The sequence below is a fragment of the Sarcophilus harrisii genome, chromosome 2 (genome assembly GCF_902635505.1).
Source record: "Sarcophilus harrisii chromosome 2, mSarHar1.11, whole genome shotgun sequence".
In the NCBI taxonomy this organism is placed as follows: Eukaryota; Metazoa; Chordata; class Mammalia; order Dasyuromorphia; family Dasyuridae; genus Sarcophilus; species Sarcophilus harrisii.
This window is the reverse complement of record NC_045427.1, coordinates 434695078-434722906: the sequence shown is the minus strand read 5'-3', so window position 1 is coordinate 434722906 and position 27829 is coordinate 434695078. Positions and strand designations below refer to the sequence as shown.

The 27829-nt window shown below is 43.0% G+C and overlaps 1 protein-coding gene and 1 long non-coding RNA gene across 3 annotated transcripts; one reads left to right on the top strand and one right to left on the bottom strand.

Moving 5' to 3' along the window:
• Positions 1-60: 60 nt before the first annotated feature.
• On the bottom strand, positions 61-12789 carry TRIB3 (tribbles pseudokinase 3). Of its 2 annotated transcripts, none has more exons than XM_012553644.3 (4): positions 12676-12789; positions 4622-4921; positions 2330-2622; positions 61-1425 (listed from the first exon to the last, which is right to left on the bottom strand). In XM_012553644.3, exons 2-4 carry the CDS (start codon positions 4919-4921, stop codon positions 942-944), a joined length of 1077 nt encoding a protein of 358 aa, XP_012409098.1. In that variant the 5' UTR covers positions 12676-12789; the 3' UTR covers positions 61-941. The 2 variants fall into 2 exon arrangements, with proteins under 2 accessions (XP_012409098.1, XP_003757096.1); XM_003757048.3 differs by lacking the exon at positions 12676-12789 and adding an exon at positions 8350-8566.
• Positions 8646-23315, top strand: LOC116421721. The gene is made up of 2 exons (XR_004232215.1): positions 8646-8845; positions 22811-23315. It is a non-coding gene; the product is annotated as an uncharacterized LOC116421721 (long non-coding RNA).
• Positions 23316-27829: the final 4514 nt, after the last annotated feature.

The window sequence follows — 27829 nt, the reverse complement described above, 5'->3', positions numbered from 1 at the left end:
AGTCAGAGAAAAAGGGGATGGGATGAGGTGGGCCAAGGAAACCACATGGGAAAATGGAAGTATTTTAAAAATGTCCTTTATTAGTTCAAAGACAAAAATAGATGCTGCATATCATGTCCTTGCCCCATAGAGTCAATTGGAGTTCCCAGGGGAACTGAGGAAGCAGGTGTCCAGGCATAGGAGCAGACCCCTGGGGAGAGGGCCTGGTTCTCAGACTGAACACTCTGGCTCTGAAATCGTACAGCCTGAAAGAATGTTGAATTGGTGTTTGGGGACAGAGAAGGGAAGACACAGTTCCCAGAGTAAGTAAGCTCAGGGTCTCTCTTGGAGCCTGAGAAGAAGTTCTTCCTCCTACCCTTCCCCAGTCTACCCTTAGCTGCCTGAGCCTGTGATTGCTCATATGTCCTGGAACTCTGGAACCAACTACTGCAGGCTTTGAAATGACTGCCCTCTTACCCCGGAGGGCAACAGCACACCCAATAAAACAGTTATCCCAATGACATTGACCTTCTAGTCTGCCCAGGAGAATACCTTCTTCCCAGTCTTCCCACCCCAAGTTAGGCCTCTGCTGTTGTTTTATCATTGGCTAGCTGGCGGCATCCTTCTTGAGCACTCTAAGTGTCCAGAGGAAGGACCCTGAGAGGGCCTTCTGGGGCCTCAATTCTGGAAACTGAGGCAATGGCATGATGTTAGGCACTTGTACACCACTGCCTATGTCTGAGGGACCCCATGCACGTGGGCCTGGGTGTGTTCAGTTTGAGTTCACCACATGTACACAGCAGGTAATAATCAGTGCACCCACGCGCCTCCCTTCTTGTCTACTATTAAGGCACTTGAGTGAAGTTTGGCTTGATTCATAGAGGAAAGAGTTTCTATAAAGCTGGAGCCTTGGCCAGTGAGGCCAGTCAGGGTTAGAACAGAGCAGGAAGTGCCCTCCTGGCCTAAGTGTACAGCTCCTCCTCAGTCTCCTGCCCGGCCTCCTCCTCCCGGGGGTCTTGGCTGTCTGGCACTACCTGCTCTGCCATCCGTGCCCCAGGTTCCTCAGAGGGGCTCCCCCCTCCCTGTAACCAGGGATGCAGCAAAATGCCCTGGGCGGTGAGCCTCTCACTGGGTTCCCGCCTGAGCAGGCAGCGGACAAGGCAGCGGGCCTGTGCCGAGAGGCCCTCAGGGAGGGCGAAGGCGCCCCTGCGGATCTTGCCAAAGAGCAGGGCAGGGGCTGTGTCCTGGAACGGGTAGCGGCCGGCCAACATGGTATACAGGGCCACACCTAGGCTCCACACATCGGCCGCCTTGCCCGAATAGGAGTCCCGGGAAGTGAGGATCTCAGGCCCCACATAAGCTGGACAGCCATGCTTGTCCCACAGGGAGTCATCCGGCCCCGTCAGCAGACACGAGTCCTCTAGATTCTCCAGCGCCAGCTTCGTCCTACGTCAGGGGAGAGGGAAAAGAAGAGTTATTCTCTTCCTTCCGGGTCTCGCTCCCCTATCCTAACAAGAAGGTTGCTTCCCCTCTAAAATTACCTTCTTTCTTTCCATTTTCCATATTTTTCCATATTTTGGGGGGGACAGAACATTTTCCTTTTCTTACAGCAGATAAAGCACTAGGCCTGGAGTCAGGAAAACCTGAATTTAAATCTGGACTCAGACAAGCCCCTAGCTGTGTGACCTTGGCCACATCATTTAACCTCTATTTCCCTCAGTTTCTTCATCTGTAAAATGGGGGTAATAGTAGAACATACCTTCCAGTGTTGTTATGAAGATCAAATGAGATAATAATTGTAAAGCACTTAGCACAATGCCTAACCCATGGTAAGTGCCAAATAAATGTTAGTTTTTTAAATCATTATCATTAATTATTATCTATTCCATATGTATTTTAAATATACAAAATGATTCTCATGTGGCCTCCCCGTTAGACTGTAAGCTCCTGGAGGGCAGGAACCCTGCTTTTGCTTTTTATTAAACCTCCAGGATTTGGCACAGTCCCTGACACAAAGTGGGAGCTTTCCCTTCAGCCTGACAGTCCAAGTTCTATGGTGCCTCATCATTATCACACGCTTATTGCGAGCTGACGTCTTGTGTTCTATACTTGCTGGCTGCAGGGGCATGGGGCAGGGAGCTGCAGGGGCAGGGAGCTGCAGGGGCAGGAGGGCGGGGAGCTCCCGCGGCTCTCCCTCTAACTCGGGAGCGGAGCTTGTGTTCCCGGAGCCTAGCGCATCGCAGGCCTTTTGTGAGCAGCTGTCCGCTGAGGGACCGGCAGATGTTAGCCGGGCAGGGAGGAATGAGATGCTTACGGAAGGGAGGTGGGGGTGTCCGCGTTCCCGGCTCACCTCTCCGGGTTGACAAAGACGAACTTCCTCAGCTTGAGGTCGCGCAGGACCAGGTTGTGCTGGTGGCAGTGGGCCACGGCCTGGGCCATCTGCAGGAAGAGGGCGGCTGCCTCCCGCTCGGGGACCCTTCTCCGCTCCCTCACGTAGCTGTGCATGTCGCCGTGGGCCCGCGGGAAGAACACATAGACATGGTGCTTGCCCAGGACCGCCTCGGCCACGGGAGCGACGTGAGGGTGGCGGGGGAGGTGCGCATAGGGAGACAGCAGCTCTGGGTAGGAGCCCGCGAGATACACCTGAAAAGGGAAGGTTAGGTGAGCTGCAATTCTAGTGATGTCCACCAGGGGACAGCACCCACCAGCACAACCCAGCAGGTACTAACTACATTCGACATTAACTAGGGAAATAAAGAATCCCAGACTGTTAATTGAAAGTCACCTATCCCACACCCTTTTCTGTTGGGGAGACTGTTATCCAGAAGGAACTGACTTGAGCCAGGTCACACTAGCAATCAGCAGCAGAACCACATCAATATGTCAATGAGCAGGGGCAAAAATGAACCTAAAGAGGAGATAATATTTTAAAACAGGTATCTTTGTGTCATGGACCCTTTTAGCCGTCTGGGGAACACTTACTCAAAATAATGGTGGAGTTTTTTCATCACTAAGGCTAAACTCCCGTGAGAGAGTAGTGTATAACATATCTATATCCATATATTTATATCTACATCATCTATGTACACACACACACACACACACACATATATAATGCATTTTCCCATCCAAGTTTATGAACCCCCTAAAATCTATCTGATCGTAGGCCAAGAACCCCGATCTAAAAAAAGACAACACATAATGGAATGCCATCTTCCAAGCAAAGACTGGGCTGTACGATCCTGGACAAGTCATTAGCTAGAGTGGGAGAGCCTCCCAATAGGCACAAGCTGGCAACTCTAAGGGCAGATATTAGTCAGGACCCCTGGACCTCTTTTCTTCTTTGTAAAAGGAGCAGACTGGACCAGAGTGAGAATTCTTAACCTATTTTGTGTCATGAACCCCTTTAACAGTCTGGTGAAGCTAAAGAATCCCATCTCAGAAGAATATTTTAAATCCATAAAAGAAAAACATCTAAGATTACAAAGGAAACAATTTATATCAATTATACTGAACTACCATTATTTAAAAAATTTTTTTTAAAGTTTGTGAACCCCCAATTAAGAATCCCTGGGCCAGATAATTTTTGAGATACTTTTTAGCACTAATTTTCCAAACTTTAGTGGCCCTTCAGCTCTGGATATGGAAACTTTAATATTCTCTGTTCTAAAGACCACCGAGGCTCTGATATACTTCAGTCTAAAGTGTTCAAAGTGGAAATTGGACGATGCCTTATTGAGGATGCTGTGGAGAGGAATACCAGGAAGGTACATGTTGGACTAGAGGATTTCAGAGCTCCTTCTCAACACAGAGAATCTATGATTCATGTAATGCTCTTTAGAGTTCTGACATTTTGTGTCCCAACTAGAAGGGAAGAGAATGAGCATTTATATTGGGCTTACTAGCTTTCAGGCACTGTATCATTATTCAGTCATTTCAGGTATGACCTAATTTGAAATTTTCATGACAAAAATACTGGAGTAGTTTGCTATGTCCTTTTGCAGTTCACTTTACAAATGAGGAAACTGAGGCAAAGGGGACAAATAACTTGTCCAGGTTCACACTGCTGGCAAGTAACAAAGGTTGAACTCAGGTCATTTTGACTCCAGGCCCTGACTGCTTTTACAACAATTTCATTTTTTCCTCAATAACTCTGTGAAGTAGATGCTATTATTATCCCCATCTTACAATTGAGGCAGACAACAGTTTAATGATCTGCCTAAGGTCAGACAGGAAGAGTCTAAGGTTAGATCTATATTTAGGACTCCCTGACTCTAGGCCCAGTGCCAACCATTATGCCTCTAAGGGTATGTTCTAAAACTATGCCCAGTAACATTGCCTGTTCTATATTCTGATGAGCCAAATTCTAGCATCTGAAGATGGGAACATCTGAAATGAACCCTGCTTCCTGCTGTTCCTGAAATCCTCTGGGTCCCTCCAGCTTCCACATCATAACTTAAGGACAACCTAAGAGCCAGCAGGCAACAGGCTAGAAGTTGACCCCACACCCTTTGTTTTTGTGCAGCTTGCCCCTCCTGCATCCACTGCACCCCCTCCCACCAGGACATTCTCTGCCCCCATCCTCGGAGGTTATGGAAGAAGTGACAAGACAAGTAGAGGGGCTGGGGAAGGTGGCTCATACCTTACACACATACTCGGTGTTTGTGGGGCAGTGCACTGCCCGGTAGGCCTTGCCACCTTCCTGGGCCTCTAGGAGTAGGTAGGGCCCCAGTCTGGAAAAGGCAGCAGGGGCATTAGAGGTGGGCTCTGGGGGCTTGATGAGGGGCTCCTGGCAAGGGGCCAGGCAAAGCTGAGGGTCTGGATGGGCTCGCTTCAGGGGGGGCTGCTCTGGAACTGAGTCGTCATTATCATCTTCATCACATTCCAGCTGCTTTTTCCTCCGGAGAGAATCCATAGAGAGTGTCATCGGAGTGAGGTTCATCTAGAGGCCAGAAGGTGAAAAGGTTTAAAAAGTGCACAGGAAATAAAGGTTCCTAGGGAACCTTAGGGCATCTCATGCTATCCCCTAGGAAGTCCCTGGATTTAGAGTTTTAAATAGGCTTTCCTACTTACTACCTCTGTAAATCAGTTAAAAACTCTTAGCCTCAATTATCTCATCTGCACAGTAACTTCCAGTTTTCAATCCTAGAATATACCCATAAGCAGAACCTATTGTGTAGGTCAGGAGTGAACGGTAAAAAACATCATGTGATGTTTTGGAATGGAATAGAAAATTATTAATGTTGGAAGAGATCATAGGACATAGATGATGGAATGTCAGAAGTAGAATGGAGCTGAAAACAGGATGCTAAAGCTGGAAAGGACCATTTTACAGAGGAGAAAACTGAGGTTCAGTAAGTGATGATATCAAGAGTGCACAGCAAATTGGCAAAATCGAGACTCCAGGAACAGTAAGTATTGGCGTACTATGGTCCACTGAGTCAAGAAGAATAGGACAGTACTGAAAAAACCGCAAGTTAGAATGAATGGGCTAGTCCTGCAGTCAGAAAGATCTAGCTAGCTTCATGTCCTGGGCCTAATACATAATGACTATATGAGCATGGAGAAGTAAGTGCCCCAGCCATTTTCTCTGAGAGGGGATTTGCTGACTTTTGTTAGTGGACTCTTTTCAGCCAAAGTGATATCCATATTGTGATTCTATCAGGAACTAAGTAAACCAAGGCAGAGCCATGAGAACCCAGCATTTTCAGGGGCCTGGTTGAATAAGGGTCCATGGTCTGGAGTCTTGAATTTAAACCTCTCTGGGTAAAGACCCAGGGGGCTTCACTGAGCCCAGCCCTCTCATTTTCCAGAGGGCACTGAGGCCAGGAAATGGAAGTCACTTGTTCAAAATTACATAGAGAGTGAGTGGCAGAGGTGGGATGCAAATAAAGGTCCCCCTTGACTCTAAATCCAATGCCCTTTCCACCAAATCTTTTGCAGGTACACTTCACAGATAAGGTTTGTTCTCTAAATGTGACCTTCCCAGCCTCACAGGATCCTCAGCTCTCTGAGGTGGATGAGACACAAATCACTCTTCATTTGACAAATGGAGATAGTGAAACCCAGAAAAGGTCACGTAGCAAGTCAGTGGGAAAGCCTGGCTTGAAACTCAGGGGTCTGAACCCCGAGCCCTTCCCTTTGTGTTCTTCCCAGGGGCTCAAGGTAGAGGTGGTGCTCGTAGTCTGGACAGAAATCAATGGTAGGTGACTCCCTGGGGGAGGGCCCTATTCTTTCTCTGGTCCAAGATGGCTACCAGGAAGCCATCCTATTTTTCCTGACATCCTCTCCTATTCTCTTAGCCAGCCTTTCCCTTTCCTGCTATAAGTCAATGTCAGGTACTCATTTTTAGAACCCCAGGGATCAACAAAAATACAACAAAACTTATATATCATGATCCATCACATGAGGTCATCCTTCCTCTTCCCTCTTCATCCTGGCAAAAGAACACACCCAAATGGCTCTTTCCTCTCAGCGATGCAGTAGATCTAGTTGAGTTCATATCTAGCTCCAGACACTTTCTCCCTAGCTGTGTGACCTTGTGCAAGTTATTTAATTGCTGTCTGCCTCAGTTTTCTCAACTGTAAAATAGGGATAAGAACAGCACCAACCTCCCAGAGTTGTTAAGAGGATCAAATGAGATAGTTATTTGCAAAGTGCTTAACACAATGCCTGGCGCATAATGAGCAATTAATAAATGCTTATGCCTATTCCTTTTATGGAAAACTTTCAAGATATACATGTATCTCCCCAAAACACCTAAGTGATCTTTGGTAAGTCACAAACTCTGGGGGTCTCAGTTTCTTCATCTGCAAAATAAGGAGATGGAATTAAATGATCTTCAAGTAGTTCAAGACCTGATAATTATGATATCCTGAATATACCTCCTCCCCCAAGATTTAATATACATGGATGTGAAAGACAAAACACACACACACACACACACACACACACACACACACACCACACCGAATACAAAGATAAGAAGCTAGGACAGACAAATTCAATTCCCAAGACATGCAAACTTCAAGTAGACATACCCAGAAACCTCCCTTGGTTTGGAGGAGGGGCAGATATTTCCCTGACAACAGCCAGTACTCCGGTGAGACCGGAAGCTATGTGCCCTTGGGGCATGTGCCAAGGGTGGGAGGGGCCACCTATAGCTTGGAAACTGTGAGGGCAGTGGGCATCACTGGGTTGGATCTGCTTCAGAAGGCCCGATCTGGCATCCCCTAGGGGGCTGTGCTCAGTTTCTCATACCCCTGAGGAAAGCTATTAGTGTAGGACATAATAAACCTGCCCCCCCCTCAGCAGAGGAGTAGATTGTTGTGTTGGAAAAACAAAACAAACACTAATTTGAATTCAAAGGATATGGGTTCTTAATTTACTAATTTAAATTAGATAACTCACTTTCCCAGTTGGGGCTTCAGTTTCCCCATCTGTATTATAATGGAGACAAAATCCTCACAGTAGCTAGCTACTTGTCCGGGTTTCATCAAGGAAAAGGCTTTTTACACCAAAGAACACTCAGAAGTGTATGCTGTTATTGTACCTCTTTTAAGGCACAGGGCAGAGCGATCACTAGAGGCTGGTGGGATGGAAGCTGGATACTGACCTGGGTTCAAATACCCATTCTGTCATTACTTGTAATGAATGTCACTTCATCTCTCTAAATCGAGATGATTGGATTAAGTGACCTCTGGGGCCCTTTGTAATTCTAAGTCTATGATTAGCTTGGTTGTTAAGAAGCAAATCGGCCCTCATCCTCAGCCTACACAGGAAACATATAGCCTCACCACCCTGCTGCTGACACACGTCACAGGGATGATGACACACTTCGGGCGCCTGAGCCTTGGGGCATCGGGGCAGGCGCCCACCCAGGCTTCATCCCCCACTGACACAACTTCGACACGGCTCCTGATACAGTAATCCAAACGCTCACACACACACACACACTCCTCTTCAGTTACCTTCTCATCCCGGTCCCCATACAACCCCTCACCGCTTCCTTGCCTGTCCTCCCTACAAACCTGCACAAGAAACTCACACACAACCTCCTCTCCGCTGCTACCTGGCCAATCCTCGCAACCCCAACAAAACGTAAACAAAGAACTTCGGCGCTGGTCCTCCGCGCCGCTCCCGTTTCAGACCACAACTCCCGGCCTCTGTCCCCTGCACACCTTCCTGCGGCCGCTTCCCTAGCACGTACACAACACACAAGCAAGACCCACAACTCCTCGGCCCCTGCCCCATGAGAACACGCAGTCCGAGCCGTTCTTTCCCAGCAGCCTGACGGACCCAGGAGCGACGCCGGAACTCTCCGGGCATCCCTCTGTCTCCGCGCCCGTGTGCCCAACCCTGAAGGTCTACCTTGTTCTCAGAGTCAGGGGATTCATTTGCTTGGGCACGGCTGGCTTGGGCTGGGGCCGGGGAGGGGCTCAGAGAATCCCCGGCATGTTTGCGCTGCTTCCCGTCAGTGCGAAGCCTCCGCTGCTGGCTCTACAAGTGTCTCGGCAGCCTCGCCAGATGCCCGACCAAGCCGCCGGCCTGGGGTGATGTAAAGCTGAGCTAATCTCGGGCCTCGGCTTTCCCCACCTCCCGCCCCCTGCGGCGCCGGACGCGTCCCGCTCCGCCTCCCGATTGCAACATCTCCCTCGCCCCGCCCGCCGGGCCCAGGGCTCACATCCGCCGTGGGGAGGGCAACCTCCCGACCCCTCGGACCCACACGTACCACTGCAGCGCCGGTCGGCACCTAAGACTTATTGTCTTGGAGAGCCCAGCCTTACCGAAACCCTGAGCCTACCTGGGGCCAGAAAGAGAAACCCCCATTAAGATTACAGTTATGAGGCAGCAGGTGTACTATAAGGTAGGAGGTGATCCCCGCCCTGCTCTAAAACCTTGGCAAAAATCGCTTCCCTTTTCAGAGCCTCAGTTTCTGCTTGTTTCTTGTAGGGATTTGACTAACGTCCCTTTCTTCAGCTGAAACATTCAACGTTCTAAGGCCCTCTTAAGTTCTATCTTGTCATGAGTCCCATAGCTCAGAATCCGATTAACAAGAGCCAGTTACTCTGATCAAACACTGGAAGGAGAGAAATTTGGGGTAGGGAGGACTACTATTTTGAGCAGCGTTCAAGGAAAGAAAGGATAGCATCTCGTCAGTAAACCTTTCTTCAAATGTTTTCTCTTGAACTTTGTCACAGCAGTATCCAAAACCTCAAAACTCATCCACTCTATCTAAGCCTTCATGGGTGAAAATTTCCTCCATATCAAACAAGATAAGAGGTCATGTGGCTTCTGCTTGAAGACTACAATGAGGAGAGAACTCACTGCTTCTATAAACAATCCATTCTACTTTTGAATAAATCTAACTTTTAAGAAGCTTTTTTTCCCAATTAAACCTACAGTCTCCAAATTTTTCATCAATTTCACTTTCTTCTACCCTCGGTGGTCAAATATACAAATTGAATCTCTCTTCCACAGCAATGGCCTTTCAAATACTTGACGTCCTCCAATCATTTCTAATACTCTCAAACCAGTCTCCTAAAAAGCATATCTTGAGGTCACCTTAGAGTCCTTCCTTGAATGCCCTGCAGTTAATGAATGTCTTCCCTCAAATGTGGCTCCAGAAGAGATCAAAATACTCCTTCCTGGTGCTACCTAGCCAGATGGCAATGTGGGTTACTGTTGTTCTGTCATGTCTGACCATAACAAGTCAATAATGGCTGGGGAAATGAGGGGTTATCGGAAAGGATGATATTGAAATGGTTTGCCATGTTCTTTTCCAGTGGATTAAGGCAAACTGAAGTTGCGACTTGCCCATCTACAGCCATATATGAACTCAGATTTTTCTAAACTCTAGTTCCAGGGCTCTATGCTAAGCCATCTAGCTGCTTCATAATAGGCACAGAGGAGCCATGTCCTTCTTCATTCCTTTGCCTTTTGACAAAGGCTTTTTTTTTTTTTTTCCATTTTGCTCATAGATCTTTAGAGCTATGAAGGACTTTTGAGATCATGGAGTACAACTCTCTTATTTTACAAATGAGGAAACTGTGATTCAGAAAGAAAGAGCAGTTTCCCCAGGTTCATTTCACGAGTTAGAAGTGGAATTTGAATTCAAAACTAGTGTCCTTACTAGTGTCCTTATCATTGTTTCAAGCTGCTTTGAAGAACCTTGTGGCAACCCCACTCACAGTCCATAGTAACATGAGCTAAGAATCACAAGATTTTTGTTCTGCCAGAGATTCTTAACCATTTTAAGGTCAGGAATTCCTTTGGCAATCTGTTAAAGCCTGTGGAGGAATGTTTTTAAGTGCATAAAATAAAATATATAGGATTACAAAGGAATTATATTGAAATGCAGTTATCTGTCACTAAATACTCTTGGGAAAGACCCCTTCCTCTTCTTGCCATCTTCCCTACCCCTTACCCCCCAGTTGACTCCTGTAAAAGGAAAAGATTGAATTAGATGATTTCTTGTTTTTTCACGTTCTGACATGTTAGGATTCCAGTTGGAGGCCACTCATTCTTGCCGTGTTTTCTGTCTCCTGAGAGTCAGGTCTTGTCAGTCACTTTGGTCCCCTGTGCTTAGCAGACATCCTTCACCAGGTGAGGCCTTGAAACCATTGCTCCAGAAGAAGCACTGGATCATGGGAAGATGGGGGCAGAGAAGCATCAGAAGTTTGAGTTCAGCAGGGATTGGGGGGGGGGGGATTGAAATTAGGATTTCATATACTGCTCACATTTAACCCCATCTCAATCCAAACAAAGATCAGCTTCCCAGCTAGCTAAGGGAACCTCCTCCTGGAAAAGCAGAAGTTCGTGAGAATCCCATAGAGAAATAATGTGGCTTGGCAGTAGGAAATGTGGTCTCAAATCCTGACTCGGATATTTATTGCCTGTATAGAACCACATTCCCTCATCCATAAAATAGCAAGAAATATCTTTGTACCACCTACTTTCCAGGTTTGTTATGAATAAACCTTGCCAAGCTAGAAAAATGAGAGTATTTAAGATTAAGCAATTTCAATGGCTTAACGGACAAGTCAACAAACACTTATCGTGTGCCTATTGTGTACAGATGGCATTGAGATTTGTTAAAGTGCTCCAGTTCCTCCTGATTTCAGGAACTTACTCTACTGGAGGGGTGAAATGTATGGGGACACAAGTGCACTTTTATAGTAAGTTGTATTCTCTGCAAAGAGTCCTTGTCTTTGGGATTAACTGAACCTTCTAATGTTTAATTAGATAGATACTGTTGTTTTTGAAGGTACTGCTCAATTAACAGCATCCCAGCACCTCAAAGTTTTTCACCTGATTGGAAAACTCTCTGAAAGGAAAAAAAATGGGGGTGACTCTCAACCTGGTCAAGACTCCTATACTCTGGGTCCTCTGATAACTAGTTTGCGTTTTCTGAGCTCACTTGTGTGCCTAGCCCTGTCCTTCTGGCTCAGGAAGATATAGGGAAAAAAAAATACTGTATAGTTCTACCCCCAAGTATTTCACAATCTAATTGAGAAGCAGAATGTTAGCTCCTTGATGGCAGGGAAAATATTTTTTATGTGTTTAACATGGAACAGGCTCTTAATATTTGTTAAATTGAGGAAAGACCCATGTAGGGAAACAGACCAGATATCTGTTCCAGATATGGAACATGAGTTCCTGATAAAATGAAACTGGAACTAGAAAGAGATGTTAAAGAATGGAAAATGTTTGGAAAGGCAGAAAGGAGAGGTGAAGAAATATTAGCCAAGATTTGAAGAGCACAATATACACAGAAGATGCCTATCTGAAAGGGGAGAAGACTGGAAACCAGGCTATGAGAAGCTCCATTGAAGGAGCAACTGGGGAGATAGTCTGGTTAGCATGGGGAAGAAAGAATTGAGCAGAAACAAAAGAACTAGCCTAACATTAGGGACACTGGATTAGGAATGATAGGATCTGGTTTTTCAAAAAGCCTGACTCTCCTATTTCCTGCCTGTGTGACCTTATGTAAGTGATCAAGCCTTTCTGACCTCAGTTTCTTCTTCTGTAAAATGAAGATGTTGAACTAGATGATTTTAAAATCTCTTCCAAGCTAAATCGTACAATCCTATGAGAAGTGGTATTATATTTATTCTTCTTACACCCAAAAGGAAGAACTAAAAGAGAAGAGCAGATGCTGCAGAAAGGTTGATTTAAGCTTAACATTAAAAACAAAACAAAAGTATCTAATTTATATTTTAATATATTTAACATCTACTGGTCATCCTGCCATCTAGGGAGGGGTGGGGGTAAGAGGTGAAAAATTGGAACAAGAGGTTTGGCAATTGTTAATGCTGTAAAGTTACCCATGTATATATCCTGTAAATAAAAGGCTATTTAAAAAAAAAACAAAAACAAAAAACAAAAAAAAAAAACCAAAACTTTAGATCAATCAGAGCTATTCAAATGTGGGTTGGGGGTGCTTTAATAGAGTGTGGACTCCCCATCAGGTCTTCACACAGAGAGTACATGACCATTTGGCAAGGTTATGATAGAATTCATATTTGGGATATCCCTAGATTGGACTATCTAATTTTCAGCGAAAGCATTTATTTACATGATCGGTAAGTAAATATCAGGCTGAGGACACAAACCTGAGTCTTCTGATTCTTAAAATTATATGTCTGAACTTCTAGACTTCAAACTCCATCAGGGTAAGGTGTGTGCAGTACTTACCTACGTTTTCTTCCAGTTCTAACACTCTGGATTTTGGGGATTCTATGAGAAGGTTTAGGAAACTCAGATGACCAGTCAGGCTTGGAGCCAAGCAGAGTAGTCCAAGAGTCAACCACAAGCTGAGCTGTTCAGAGGCTTAAAGGGGAGGAAAGCCAAGCCTGGACCCCACCCAGAAGCAGGGCAGGCAAAGATGACAGAGCAGTGAGTAGCCATCCTGATGCAACATCCCTGTAACCAGAGAAAGTGCTTCCCCAGCAAACAAGGTTAGAGCTGGGCCAGGGCCCAGAACGCCAGGCCTCGGGGCAAAGTGTCAGAAAACTCATGACCTTTGCTCTCTCCTTGTTACCTCCAATTCCCACAAGCTTGCTTTGCTCCTCCAGGACACTTCCAGTCACTAAGCCGTTTCCTTCTCTTGCAGATCACCTCATCTAATAACTTCTCTATCTAAGAAAAAATTATAGTCTCAGAGGACATCATAGCAAAAGGAATTTTGGAGGTCATTCAGACCAGTCCTATGTATCCCTCAGCCCCTATTTTTCTTTTTCTTGCTGAGGCAACTGGGGTTAAGTGACTTGCCCAAAGTCACACAGCTAAGAAGTGTTAAGTGTCTAAGGCCAGATTTGACCTCAGGTCCTCCTGATCCAAGACTGGTTCTCTACCCACTGTACCTTCTAGCTGCCCCTCACCCCCTATTTTTCAGAAGAGAAAACAGAAACAAAGCAACTTTGCCACTTAGCTGTGTGACCTTCAGCAAGCCACTTTTCTCCTAGGGGGGTCTGAGATGAACTCTTTGGTCAGTTCTAATTTTTATTATCCTAGAGGCCAAAAGCTGTGTCTTATAGAGGGCAGGAGCTAGAAAGGACCTTAGTGATAATTTAGTACCCAAGATTTGTCCAAGATAATACATACAGCATCATCTAAGCAGAGCCTGAATTCTAGTCTGGGAGCTTGGGCTACTTCCAGGCTCCTGGAACCCATTTATCTCATGGCCATACAATCTTTCCCTAAAGAATTCCTTTTGACTTTTCCAGCTTGTCCCTGGTATCTAGTGCCAAGCTCAGCTTTGAAAGAGACAGTGAGGTGAGATGAAGGCCCTAGTCTGCCCTTCTGGTTGTTGAGAGTGACTGGAAGAGGTTGAGTTTAGGTAGGAGAGAAACTGGTTCCACTAAAAATGTCCTGAGGCTAAATCTAATCCTTCTAACTCACTTTTCTCTAGGGCTTTAATATTTACAAAACACTTTCCTTCTTTTCATCAACCTCCTGAGGTTTGTAACCTCAAGTTTGATGATCCCAGATCACAAAACTGGTGTTAAAAGTTGAACTTCCAAGCCATGTTCCTCTGGACTCCGAGCTCAATCCTCCTTTTGCCTCCTCGTTTTTTCTTTCTTTTTCTTTTAAATGTAAGATACACATATTTCTTTATTAATAAATTTAGATATTATTGTATATTAATAAATTTATAATAACCATAGTAATAATATTACTAATATGATGGTCAGGCTTGGGGCAGGGCTAAAAAGTTTCTCAAAATATAGTGTCATTAAAAAAATTTATTAGTGTATTTATTTCTTACAACAGCTTTATTTCCAAATGTACCTCTCCTCCCTTCCTTGCCCTTGGAATCCATCCTGTGAAACAAAGAATAAAAGAAAAGGAGTTCAATAACTAACCAATGCATTGGTCCTATCTAATACTAGATTCAGAATTCCACACCCTTAGCCCCCCCATTTCTACAAAGGAGAGGGGCCCAATCTCTTTTTCACTTTACAGCTGTCAGCTTATAATTATTTTCTAGCACCAAGTCATAGGATGAACGTGGAATAAAATCATGCATCTGGACCTTAGAGATCATAAAGACTAATCCACTCATTTTAATAGAGAACCCCTCTGAAAAAAACTAAGGTTTAAAAAAGAGAAGGTATTTGCTCAAGTTCTCACATCGAGTCCTATGTTTCAGTCTAGAACCCAGGTCTTCTGTCTCCTTGAACAGTTTATTTCATCATTAAGGCTCACATAGAATTTTAATTTAATTGCAATAAATTCATATTAAGGAGTTTCTATTTTGGTCAGAGGCCTGTCAGGCTCTAGAGCTGCAAAGATCAAAATTAAACTGTCAGTGCCCTGCCTTCAAAAAGCTTACATTCTACTGGGATTGTGATTTATTATTCAATTCACTTCAATTAATATTTGCAGAGCAGACCTCATTCTCCATGCCTAGACTTCTGGAGGAATTGTGTGGGAGAAAAGGAAAGTGATGACTGGAAGTAGTCAGGAGCCCACTGGAGTTATGAGGCACACTTTACAGAACTCTCTCTCCCACTGTGACCTCATTGGACCAGAGGATATTCCCATCATTTTATAGATGAGAAAATTGAGACTCAGAGATTTGAAGTGAGAACTCAACAAATTTGTTTAGAGTTAAGAGCCAAATGCCAAATTTTAGAACTGTCCACATTTTTCAGCTTTCTAAAAGGGGAAGCAAGTAAAAGGCAGCCTGTGATGTAGAACCCTGGTCCCCACTTCAGTATGAGTGAGAGCAACAGAATCACAGAACATCAGAGCCAGAAGGACCTGATCATCCAGTCCATCTAACTTAGGAGACGTGACTCAACCAAGGGGACACTGTGGAGTAGCAGAACCAAGATTCAGTTCTTTTTACTCCAAATTCATCTCTGTCCAAGACCCCACATCTTCTTCCCTTAGTAAGGGATAGGATTATTGGGCTCAGAAGACTTCTCTGGAAGGTTTCAGAGAGGAAACCCAGGACATCTGGAGCAGGACATGAGGTAGCAAATTATCTGAGCTAGAATTTAACACCACGGCTTTTCAGTATAGGCAGGCTATCTCTTAACTGAACTATGCTGTCAAGTTGTGAATGGTGCACTGCAGGGGGAGGAGGAGGATGACATCCAGTCATTTTTCAGTCATGTCTGACTCTGCATGACCCTATTTGGAGTTTTCTTGAAAGATACTAGAGGGGTTTGCTGTTTGCTTCTCTAACTCATTTTACAGATGAGGAAAATGAGGCAAACAGGGTTAAGTGACTTGTTCAGGGTCACATAGACAAGTACTAATGTCTGAGGCTGCATCTGAACTCAGGAAGATGAAGTTGCCCAGAACAAGCCACAGCAGCACCTAAGTGCCCTATGGCTCTACTGTCTTGTACATCTAGTAAGGAATCTTGTACATCTTTATTTTTCAAATTTTTTTACATATGTATGTGGCAACTAGGATCACACAGCTAATAAGTGTTAAGTCCTGAAGCTGGATTTGAACTCAGCTCCTCCTGACTCCTGGGCCAGTGCTATATCCACCACACCACCTAGCTGCTCTATCTTTCCTTACTTTATGAGGAAAGCACTTTGTAAATCTTAAATCACTAGAAAAAAATGAGAATTATCACATGGGCAACTTTTATATCCTGAGATCATAGACTTACTTAGGGGTCATTTAATCCAACCCATTCATTTTATAAATGAGAAACCAAAGCCCAAAGTCACACAGAATCTAAAATAAGATTCAAACTCAGATCTCCCGATTCCACCGGTCCTCTGATTCCAGAACCAGCACTCTTTCCACTGACCAATCTCTCCTTCTCTCCAAAAACTACATCAGAGAGGACTCTGGAAAACACTGAGGTCACTGCAAAGAGAAGAACAGAGTTGAGCTTGGGGCCCTTTACCCTCTTCATAGTCTGAACCATGAGGAGAGGAAGGAAGGAAGAAAGGAAGGAAAGGAGGGAGGGAGGGAAAGAGGGAAAAGAAGGAAGAAAAGGAAGGAAAGAAAAAATGAAGACTGGAAGGAAGGAAGAAAAGGAGAGAGGGAGGGAGAGGCAGAGAGAGAGGAACAGAGGGAAAGAGGGAGGAAAGTAGTAAGGAGGAAAGAAGAAAGGAAGGAAAGGAGGGAAGAAGGGAGAAAAGAAGAGAAGGAGGAAGGGGGAAGGAAGGAAGGAAAAAAAGAAGAAAGTCAGGATGAAAAGAAGAATGGAAAAAAGGAAGGTGAGAAGGAAGGAAGGAAGAGGGAGGAAGAAAGGGAAGGAAAGGGAGGAGAGAGGGGAGGGCTAGAGGCTCCCAACAGTTGAGATGAAAGACTACAGACTTCATCACCTCATGTCTGGATCATTATAATAGCCTGCTAGGGGATCCTTCTGCCTCAAGTCTCTTCCTACTTCCAAACCATCCTCCATTCAGCATTAAAGTGATGTTCCTAAAATGCAGATCCTATCATGTCACCTCCATACTCAATAAACTCCACTGGCTCCTCTTTGCCTCCAAGAACAAATACAAAATATTCTGTTTAGCATTCAAAGTCCTTCATAACCTACACACCTCCTGTCTTTCCAATCTTCTCACACCTTTACTCTTCCACCCAGTGACAGAAGTCTGGCTGTTCATGGAATTCTCTCAGTTCCAAGCATTCTTTCTGTTCTTCATGCCTGGAAGACTCTCCTTCCTTTGCTCCAACTACTGGCCTCTCGGCTTCCTTTAAGTCTCAACCAAAATCCAACTTTCTATTGGAAGGTGTCCCCAATTCCTTTTAATTCTAGAGTGTTCCCTCTGTTGATTATTTTCTATTTATTCTGTATATAGCTCACTTTGAATATATTTGTTTGCTTTTCTTCTCTCCAATAAATTGAAAGTTCCTTGAGGATAGAGGTAGGATGCAAATCCACATCTAGGATCCATTGAAAGCCTTAATGTAGAAGGTGTTGCTGGAGTTGAGTTTTGAAGAAAACCAAGGATTCTAAAATGTGTGAATTAAGAGGGATTGCATTCCAAACTTGGAAGATAGGTAGGAGATCCCTTGTCATGCATGAAAAACAGCAAAAAGCCCAAGTTGGTTGGACCCTAGAGTACATAAAAGAGAAAAATGCACGATAAGTCAGAAAAAATAGATTGGTGGAGATGAATGAATGTGAAATTCATAGCTGGCCAAAAAGAGTATCATGAACAAGACAGTCTTTATGATGAACCTTAAAAGATTCACAGAATGTCAGCAGGTGGGAATGGAGAAAGATATTAGTATTTATCTCCCAAATTGGAAAGGATTCATACAATATTATTTTATATTACAGTTTTAGCAAATATAGGACCTGCTGAACCAATGGAAAATATTAATCCCATCCTTGTTTCTCTTTAAAGAATTTGTGTTTAATCTAGACCAGACAGATGAGCTTGTCCTATAGAATTGAAAATCCAAGGGCTAAAAGGGACATTTAAATGATCTGATCTAAACCCCTCTAAATATCCAAAGAGCTATGAGGAACAAAGGTGTTTTCTGCATCAGTCCTCAGGAGTGGGGCAGCTAGGTGTATAGAACCCCGGGCCTGGAATCAGGAAGACATCTTCCTGAGTTCAAATGTGGCTTCAGTCACTTACTAGCTTTAGAACCCAGGCAAGTCTCTTAACTATGTTTGCCTCAATTTCTTTATCTGTAAAATGAACTAGAAAGAAAATAGCCAACCATTCCCTGCCAAGAAAACCTCAAATGGGGTCACTAAGAATTGGATGTGACTAAACAACAGCAACATGCTAAATCAGGAAGAGACTTATCCACCAGAGAGGTCTCATGAGACATATTTTTTGATACAGCTTGCGGGGGAATTTATTTTTTATAATTGCTACATATTTGTTACAAATATTTTCTTTTTCCTTTTCAATTCATGGAAGATAGGAGTATATCTTGTTAATTGAAAAACTAAAAGGTGAATGATAAAAAGAAAAAAGAAGGGAATTCTTTTCAGAGGACACTCAGAGGGCAAAGTTCCTACTGCCTCTAGGAGGAGAGTCCCGGGAAAAGCAGGTAATACCTTCTGCTCTCAAGCCCATTTCCCATGATCCTCTCCTCTCAGTTTCCTTCCTCTCCCCTTCCCCCTCCCCAATACCTGGCAAGACTCAGAAGGTTGGGCGGAGGGAAGGGGGTGGATCCCACTCCCTGGTTTTCCTTTCTCAGAAAAGCTCCAGCCCGGCCAAAGGAATTGTCTGCCTGCTGGTTGCATCAGAAGGGCTTACGCAAGGAGTTAGCCTCTTGGCTTCACAGCCCGACTTTTGTTCCCAAGGGTAGCCCCCCTCTCCAGCACCCAGCCCACCTCCCGTCACGTGGACCTCCCTTCCCCCATATCCTCAGGGACTGCATTGCCTTGGCAACCTCCGGTAATCGGAGGAAGTTCCTGGAGGCACGGCCCCACCCATCTCCTTAGGGGGTCTTTGTAGTCTTCTCAGCTGTAGATTTTAACAGGTGTGGCTAAGGTCAAGGTCAAGCTGGGAGAGCCCGTCTCTTTCCTTGTCCCCAGACCAAATGCCTACCCTGGCTTTTGGTGGTCTAGATGAATTTCTAAGGTTCTTTCCAGCCCTAGAACTCAGTATTCTAACTTTCCTAGCTCTTAACATTTTACATTTTAAAGGCCGTTAAAAAAAAAAAGGAAGATAGAGCTCTTTCGATTTGGAGTCTCAAAAAGTCCTGGATTTGAATTCTGCCTTTTGATATTTGTAGCTGTATGACCCTATGCATTCCCTATCCCAACCCAATTTTCCTTCTCTGTAAAATGGGTGTAATATTATCGTCTACCTCCCAAGTTTCCTTCTCTTAAAATGGGTATAACATTACCATCTACCACACTGAATTATTTCTAAATATTAAAGGAGAAAGTATATATAAAGCCCTTTACAAGCCTTTAAGATGTCAGCTAGTCTTTTTTGTTTTTTTTCTCTCCACATTTTTATTTTTAAAAATTAATATTTCTCTCTAATTACATGTAAAAATAATATTTTCCCCAAATTTTGAGTTCCGAATTCTCTCTTCTCTCTACCTCACTGAGAAAGCAAGCAATTAAGGTCAGCTATTCTTGCTGAAGCCTTCTATGTCATAAGGTTCACTTTAGTTATGACATAATGTGTTCTAGGTACTTAGGTCCCTTTAGCTTTTAGACCTCAAATCCTGTGAGTCATCATCAAAGGAGAATAACAGAATAAATGTTGCATTAAAAAAGTGGATTTGAAGCCCAGGGATACTATTTAGTACCTGTGAGCAAGTCATTTAAGCTCTTCAGGACTCAGTTTCTTCTTCTGTAAAATGAGGAGGAAGAAGGGGCTGATGAAATAATCTTTAAGGTTCTTTCCATGCTCCCACCCTTCAAAGGGAAGCTCAGGTCTCCTCACTTCATCCAACATCTCCTTTCCAGGTTCATCCCTCTGTGCTCAGTCCTGTGCTTAGGGAGGCCAGGGTAGGCCCAGCTAAAAAGGAAGCCTGGGGGTTCTGAGCGGGTTTAGGGAGACCAGCCTCATACAGGAAGCTGTGAGTGGACAGAGGGCATGGGAGGGGGTGCAGGTGGGAAAGACACAGAATATCCTCTTTTCTCAGGAGTGTTTCTGGCCCTTCCTTGATGGAGACCAAGTAGAAGACCCGAGGGAGCAACGGGAGTTTAATTTTCCATTTCTGGCTCTGCTTCCTCAAACATCCGCTGCTCTTATGCAATTCCTTGGCCTCCCCTCCCTGGGGTTGTTCCCACGCCCCCATTAGCCGGAGGCTGCCCCTGTTAGAACTCTCTCCCTTCTCCATCTCAATAGCACCCCCTTCCCCGGAAGTCTTTTCCCTTTTTCTGACTGTTAACCTTTCTTTGGCCCTGAAACTTCAGGGGAAAGGAGGAAGTAGAAAGGCTCAGACTTCATGATTCCCCTCCTCCAAATAAGCAGCAGGAAAGATCACAGTATGATCACAGCACAGAATGTAAGAGTTGAAAGGGTTCAGAGATCGCCTTCTTCAAGCTTCCTATTTACAGAGGAGGAAACTGAGGTCCAGAGTGAGGTCCAGATTTTTCAAGGTCACAGAGGGCTCTCAAATCCAACTCTTGAATCTCAGTTCACTATTGTTTCTCCAGCCTTTCATCATCTCTCACATGTAGGTCAAGGGCACTGTTATGATTGTGTGTCCAAATCTTCAAAATGATGAAGGTGCCAGATTCTACTTGAAGGTGACTATCCTGAGACAGGTAGGGTTTGCTAGATCATACAGACAGTGTTGTGTTTGTAAATGTTTAACAGCCAGCTCTCCAAAATAAATAAATAAATGAAAGACCATATGATACACTTTAAAATTTAATCTGCTTTATTAACATTTTCTCCATTCTTTCCTTGAGTCTAGACAATCAAAAAAACCATAAATCAAACCTCGACTTTCAATGTTTGCTTATTTCCTATATATAAATGGTCACACTAAAAGTTTAGTAATCGGTTCTCCAAGTGAGAATTGGCTTTAACATGCCCCTCTATTAATTTCTTTGAACCTCAGTTTTCTCCTCTATAAGATGAAGAGATAATGATTTTCTGACTGTGATATTCTGGTATTCGTATAATGTTACAAGAATAACAACAAATGGTTTATCCCAAAACAACTCCATGTGGGAGGGCATGCAAGGATTATCAGTCCATTTTACAGATGAGAAAGTGAAGTTTCAGAAAACATGATCTTACAAGATTATTAAGTGGCAGAACCTGAGCCCAAGACTTGGGATTTTAAGTCCACTGTACCACCTTCCTTAGAAATGGATTCTATATGTGTGCATGGGTTCAATGTGTACACGTACTATATACTTGCACATTTGTGTTTTGGACTAGCTGATTGTATCCACATAAATTTTTCTTGCCCTAGTGTGCATTCCTATATATCAATTAGTCCTTGGTTTCATGCTCAAGGCTCTGTGTTAAGGCATCAGACTCTATTACACTCCTAGGCTAATTGACCCTGCCTCAGTCCCAGTTATATACCCGTATGCTCAGAGGGACATTCCTGGGCTAGGATGCTTACAAAACTCCAGGAGTCTTGCAGCCTATCATCCATCCATCCCTGTTCACATAAGGTCAGATGTGCCCTCAAATGCTTAAACTTGACTTATCCCATACCCTTTAATGTCAGTGGCAGAATGCTGGCAAATGTATATGGATGTTAGTGTGACTATGTGGGCCAGGCACTATGCTAAGCCCTGGAGATCAAGACCAAAATGATATAGTTTCTTCCTTGAAGGAGATTCCCATTACCAGGGATTATAAAATGTTCAAAGGAAATAAATTCAAGATAACTTGAGGAGGGAGAGAAGACCAAGATCCGATCCACTGGATCTAGGGAGGTTTTATGGACAAGGTAGCCCCTGAACTGAACCTTAAAAGTCTATTGAGTACCTTAGGAAAATTACTGGGCCGATTTTAGGTCCATATCTGAAGTGAAAACATAACATTCATGTTCTGCCAAAGAGGTGACAAAAACTTAAAAATTTATGTGCGTGTGTGTGTATTTATATGTGATATATGGACATATCATTGTGATATAATTAAATACATTATATAATAACAAAATATATATTAATCTGTATACATACATATAATAGGTCACAGATGATATGGGGATTTATTTTGTTGAATTATTTATGTTTATGACAAGAGGTTTTCTTCTTCTCTCCCTCTCTTTTTTTCCCCCATTTCCACTCATGAAGCTCTGTAGGGATTATAAAGCACTTTTCTCACAACTACCCTATGAGAGACGCATGATAAATATTATCACCCTATTTGCTAGATGCAGAAACTGAGACTCAGGAGAAGCCACAAGACTTTCCCATGTTTATAAATAAATATAACATCAGATCAAGTGAGACAGGGGAAGAGAAGAAATTCAGATAAAAGATTATCAGATCTATTTCTTGCTCACAAGCAATTGAACCCCTACAGCCTTTGAAACCTAGATGTCACGGGGATTATGGGACTGGAAACTGCCTAAAATGGGGGAGGGATTGAAGAGCTTTATCTGAGATGCCTAAAAAAGGAGGGAAGGGGAAGACAATCATTGGGGATTGGAGAGCCTGAAAGTTCCACTAACTTATTCGATAAAATATGATTGAGGTGCAGTGAATAAGTGTATATAGAAAGTTGATCTTGAACCTGGAAGATCTGAATTTCAATCCTACCTCTGGAATGTAACTGGCTATGTGACATAACCACATCATTTAACCTCCCAATATTCTAAGCGAGTTGCAACTTCTCACTTTCTAAACTATGAATTTCAGAAAAAGTACCTACCTGCCTCAATAGAGGGGTTTTCCTGCACCTGGGACTTCCTCCATCCTAATGAAATCATTATTCCATTTCAGAACAAGATCTGCAAGAAAAAAACTGGAGCCGGGATGGGCCATATGAGACCAGCTGAGCAACAGAACACTTTGGCTCCTCTTTTGGAGAAGAAGGAGAGAATCTGAGAACAAAACGTAAAAGACAAGAGAAATAGAGGATCCAAGATTTCTTTTTTAAGATGGCAGAGACCAGAGCATGTTTGTAGGGAAAAAACTCTTTCCTTAGTGCCCAGGGAAAGAGGCACTAGATTGGGAAAGATTGAAATTGAGAGGAAAAGAATGATAAGTTGCATAGCACAATGGGGAACTAGACTTGGAGTCAGAAAGACCTGACTTCAACTTCTCCCTCAGATATTCACTAACTGTGTAACTCTGGGCAACTCTCTCAACCCCTCTGGGCCTCAGTTTCCTTATTTGTTAAATGAGAGGGTTTAATAAATAAAAGACTTGGTGGTCTCTAAAGTTTTTGAGCTCTAAATGCAAAATGGTAGATCAACCCAATTTTTACAATAATGTACTGCAAACATCCCATAAAAGAAAAATAAAATTCAAATTTCTTTTCTGGAAGGAAGGGGCACACACAAAAAAATTCAAATCAAAATAGTGCCACATCCCTAAACCCCATGATGTGGAAGGGATAACTATATTATTATTATTTACAATGGACCTTGAGGAAGAAGAGGATGATAATGTCTTGAAGATAGCAAGTTAAGTGATATCTGAATAGAGGCACTGAGCGTAGAGACAGGAAGACTTGTCCAGACATAGTGGTAGGCTTGCATGTGTGTGTACACATACACACACACACACAGTTTTGTTTCAGTTCCACAAACACTTATTAGCTACTTATGTATAGCTAGGTGGTATGGTAGATACACTGGGCTGGAAGTTAAGACCTGAGTGCAAAACCAATCTCAGATAGTCCCTAGTTGGGTGATCTTGAGCAAGTCATATAACTTGTCTCAGTTTCTTCATCTGTAAAATGAAGGAAACAATAGCACCTATATCTCACGGTTGTAATTAGGACAAAAATGAAATACTTATAAAGTGCTACTATGTTATTTAAAATTGCCTTTCCTTCTTTTTACTAACAGTCCAGTTTCTCAAGAAGTCAGTTTTCTCCTCCCAGGGTGTCAGGCAGGGATTGTGTTTGCTCCCTCTGGAGCACAAGAAGGTCTGAAGATAGGACAAAAGGACTTGGTGAGATTCTGTTCATGATTACAGAGGTCTGCCTTTTGCCCTCTTGCCCTTTTCCCTGGAGGCTGATGATTTCCTGGGAGTCATTTGGACAGGGCCAGTTGAGGACTATGTTGTTGCTGTATAACAGAGGGGAATTTCATTCCAGACTTGCAGGATCAACTTTTGAAGAAAGATGCTTATTAGTCAGCCTGGGATAGAGAGGTCACTTCCTTGTTTAGCTCTCCCTTCATTTTCAATGTGTGTGTGTGTGTGTGTGTGTGTGTGTGTGTGTGTGAGAGAGAGAGAGAGAGAGAGAGAGAGAGAGAGAGAGAGAGTTTCAGCAACTCTTCTCTGTTTTCATGCAATCCCTTTCCTTTAATTTTATGTGAATTGTAGCAGGGCTAAGTGTTTTCTAATTGTTCTTCTAGTGTTCCAGACCCACGGAATAGTGGGGAGAATTTTTGTTATGTCCAATAAGCCTTGTGGTTGTATCAATGGTGCTTGACTATAAGATCACAGAATCTAAAACTGGAAGAACTTAGAGGATAACTAGTTCAACCTCTTCATTTTACAGATAAGGAAACTGAGGTCCAGAGAGGTGAAAAGACTTGTAGAAGATTATACAGGTAGCATCAAAGTGGTATTTGGGACCAGGGATTTTTCATAATGTCACAATGTACCATGGAATTAAGTAAAGTATATAAGATTTTGTGGGGATGGTTTATTGAGAAATTCCATAAGTGTGGTAGGTTATAGATTTTTTCCTAATATTAAAAAAATTCTGAATCATATTATAACATCTCCTAGTATATATAAAGATCAGCATCCTGTCAACATAAATTTTAACTCCTCAGCCTTTTGAGTTACTTGGTTTGCTAGGAGGCTGGAGATGGTAAAGGAGAGAAGAGCTGACAAAATAACTTGGCTGGTGGGTGGCTTGAGTTGAGCACTACCTGGTGAATAAAACAAGTATTACACTGCTTGCTGAATAATTAGGTAATAATCTCCCATGCTGGAGGCTTAAGAAAAGCAACACAAGTCTATGTGAGCATAGAGTGACATGGATGGATAGAATAACCTTAAATTAGCAAATGCTAATGCTAAAAGGGATGACAACAGAGGGAGAGTGTATAAGTGGGAGTGGGGAGAAAGGAATATGCTAATTTCTCTTCTTAGTTGGAGTGCTGAGGGATGTGAGTGAAGGAACATCCTTAGCTGGAGAGGCTGATCAGGCATTCTCTGTTTTCCAGGAAGACTCAGCTTTTCCTATGTACTGAAAGGTAAGTAATTGTGACAAATGGGAGACTGGATAAATCTGAGTTTGTTGACCACAGAATAGACATTCCAAAGAGAAACTTGGGCACACATTGATACAGTATGGATGCTATTGTTTGCTACTATGTATGTGTATCAACAAGCATGTTTATGTCTGAATATATATTCATGTATATGTCAGTTTGTGTTTGTTTACTTGTATGAATTCATGCTTGACTGTATGCTTATGTATCTTATCTTATCGACCTTTGTCTATGGGTACCTATCCATATAGATATGTATATGTATATGTATAGATGTATCCATCTATGTATCCATATGTATATGTATCTATATAAATATCATATAGATAGATAGATATATGTATATGTATAAATAAGCATCTCTGGACTTGTCAGCCTCTTTCAAAGAATGCCATCTCATTATTACAGATTATGCATCTCTTTTTATTGAGGTGTCCTACAGTTTATTCCAACAGTCAGAGAGACGGAGACTAAGACAGAGACAGAGATAGAGACAAAAACAAAGATAGAGAAAGCAGTGTAGAAATGGAAAGAGTAAGGATAGTTGAAGGCAGCTGCCATAGTTTCAGGGCAGCTTATCTCTGCTACTGGAAATTGGAAATAGTGAGGTCCTTGCCAATTAATCTATCAATCAATCAACCATCTACCTTGATTTCTGGGATTTTCCTCAGTTGTTTCAATGATCCTCCATGAAATTCTCAAAATACAAATTAATTTTCACAGAGATCTGGATGCTAAAATTAGAAAGAACCTCAGATCATTTAGTCTAGTTCTTAGACTTTAGACAGAACAGGAAATATCACCACCATTTTCCAAGGGAGGCAACTGAGGCATAGAGAAGGGAAGGGGGTTGCTAAAATCACTTTAATTTTCCTTTTTAAACAATTCAATTGAAGGTAATTATCTGGGCAAACCCTCTTGGATGATGCTTACAAGGCAGGCGTGAAGTTGATGGTGACATACTTGTGACTATCCAAGGATTTCTGGCTTACTGTTGCACACAGAGGCCTTCATCTTTGCCAGAGAAAACTATGATTCAGAACTTCTTCATTTCTGCTTGCTGTGATCTTTGTCCTAAAGTATCATCTCTTCCATTCTGCTGATGCCTCCCCATGAAGCCTTCTTTGATATACCCAACTAAAACTAGTCTTGCCCCTATCAATTTTCCCTAGAGCATTTTGTCTAGATTGATCCTTTGCCCTTATCATCCTGAGTTTTGACCCCACTTGGGGTTTTCTTGGTTAAGATACTAAAGTTCTTTTCTATAGCCTTCTCCAGCTCATTTTATAGAAGAAAAATTGAGTTTGTTTGTATATAAACCTGTTCCCATCCTTAAGTTGAATGTAATCTCCTTGAAAGATAGGATAATGCAGTTTGCTTGTTTTCCAAACTTCATGTCCATAGCTACCAGCACAGGGTGTAATCATTTACATAGCTCCTACTATATGTTTGGCATTGTGCTAAGCCCTTTATATATATTTCATGTGATCTGAGAATTAGGTGCTATTATATTCCCCATTTTGTAGACGGGGAAACTAAAGTAGGCATGCAGAAGTTAAGTGACCTACCCATAATCACATAGCTAGTGTCTGAGTCTGGATTTTAACTTTAGTTCTTCCAAATTCTAGATCTAGCAATCTATCCACCGAACTACCTGTTGTTTAGTCTAATTCTTCATGACCTCATGAACCATAACAGGCCAATATTTGCCCAAGGTGGGTTTTTTTTTTTGGGGGGGGCAGAGATACTGGAATGGTTTGTTATTTCCTTCTTCAGCTCATTTTATGATGAAAAACTGAAGCAAATAAAGTTAAATCACTTGTCCAGGGACACATAACCTATAAGTGTCTAAGGCTAGATTTGAATTCAGATCTTCCTTACTCAGGGCCTAGAACTTTATTTAGTCACCTAGCTGCCTTCTAGCTGAAACTCGTAGGTGCTTAATAAGTGTCTGTTGAATTGAAACAAAACTCTGTGTAGTGTGCCTGCCTCTGTGTCTGGACACATGTAATCCATATGTAACATGTAACCCAAATACCTGGTACTGCCTTTTCATTTGGAGGGGAAGAGACATTGTCTAGATCTATGATTTCATTGGCAAATGGTATCCCCAATATGGAAATGCCTTCCACCAATGCAAAACAGCAACTTTTCTGAGTTTCCTGGTACAATGAGAAGTTAAATGAGTTCTCCAAAGTCACTTGTTACAGAATGTTGTCAAAACAAGAACTTGAATTCAGATCTTTCTGACTTTGAGACTGGCCCTTTAAGGCCGTGCCAGTCTATCCGTAGTCTTGCATGGATGGATGGCTTTTCCTGGGTTTTGAGGGCATAATGAAGAGCATTCTTCTCAGGGCCTGTTGTTTCAGAATGTCCAGAATGATCTGTATCACCTTCAGAAGATCAGTGAACTCATTGCTCTGGGAACTATCATTGCAGTGGTGGCCCCTCTCCTCCTTAGGAGACAGTTCCCAAGGACATGAGCAAATTTGCTTTCTGGCAACAGGCCTCGGATGGGGAACCCTCCTATTCTTAGTTGGACTTTTCCTCAGAGGACCAAGCA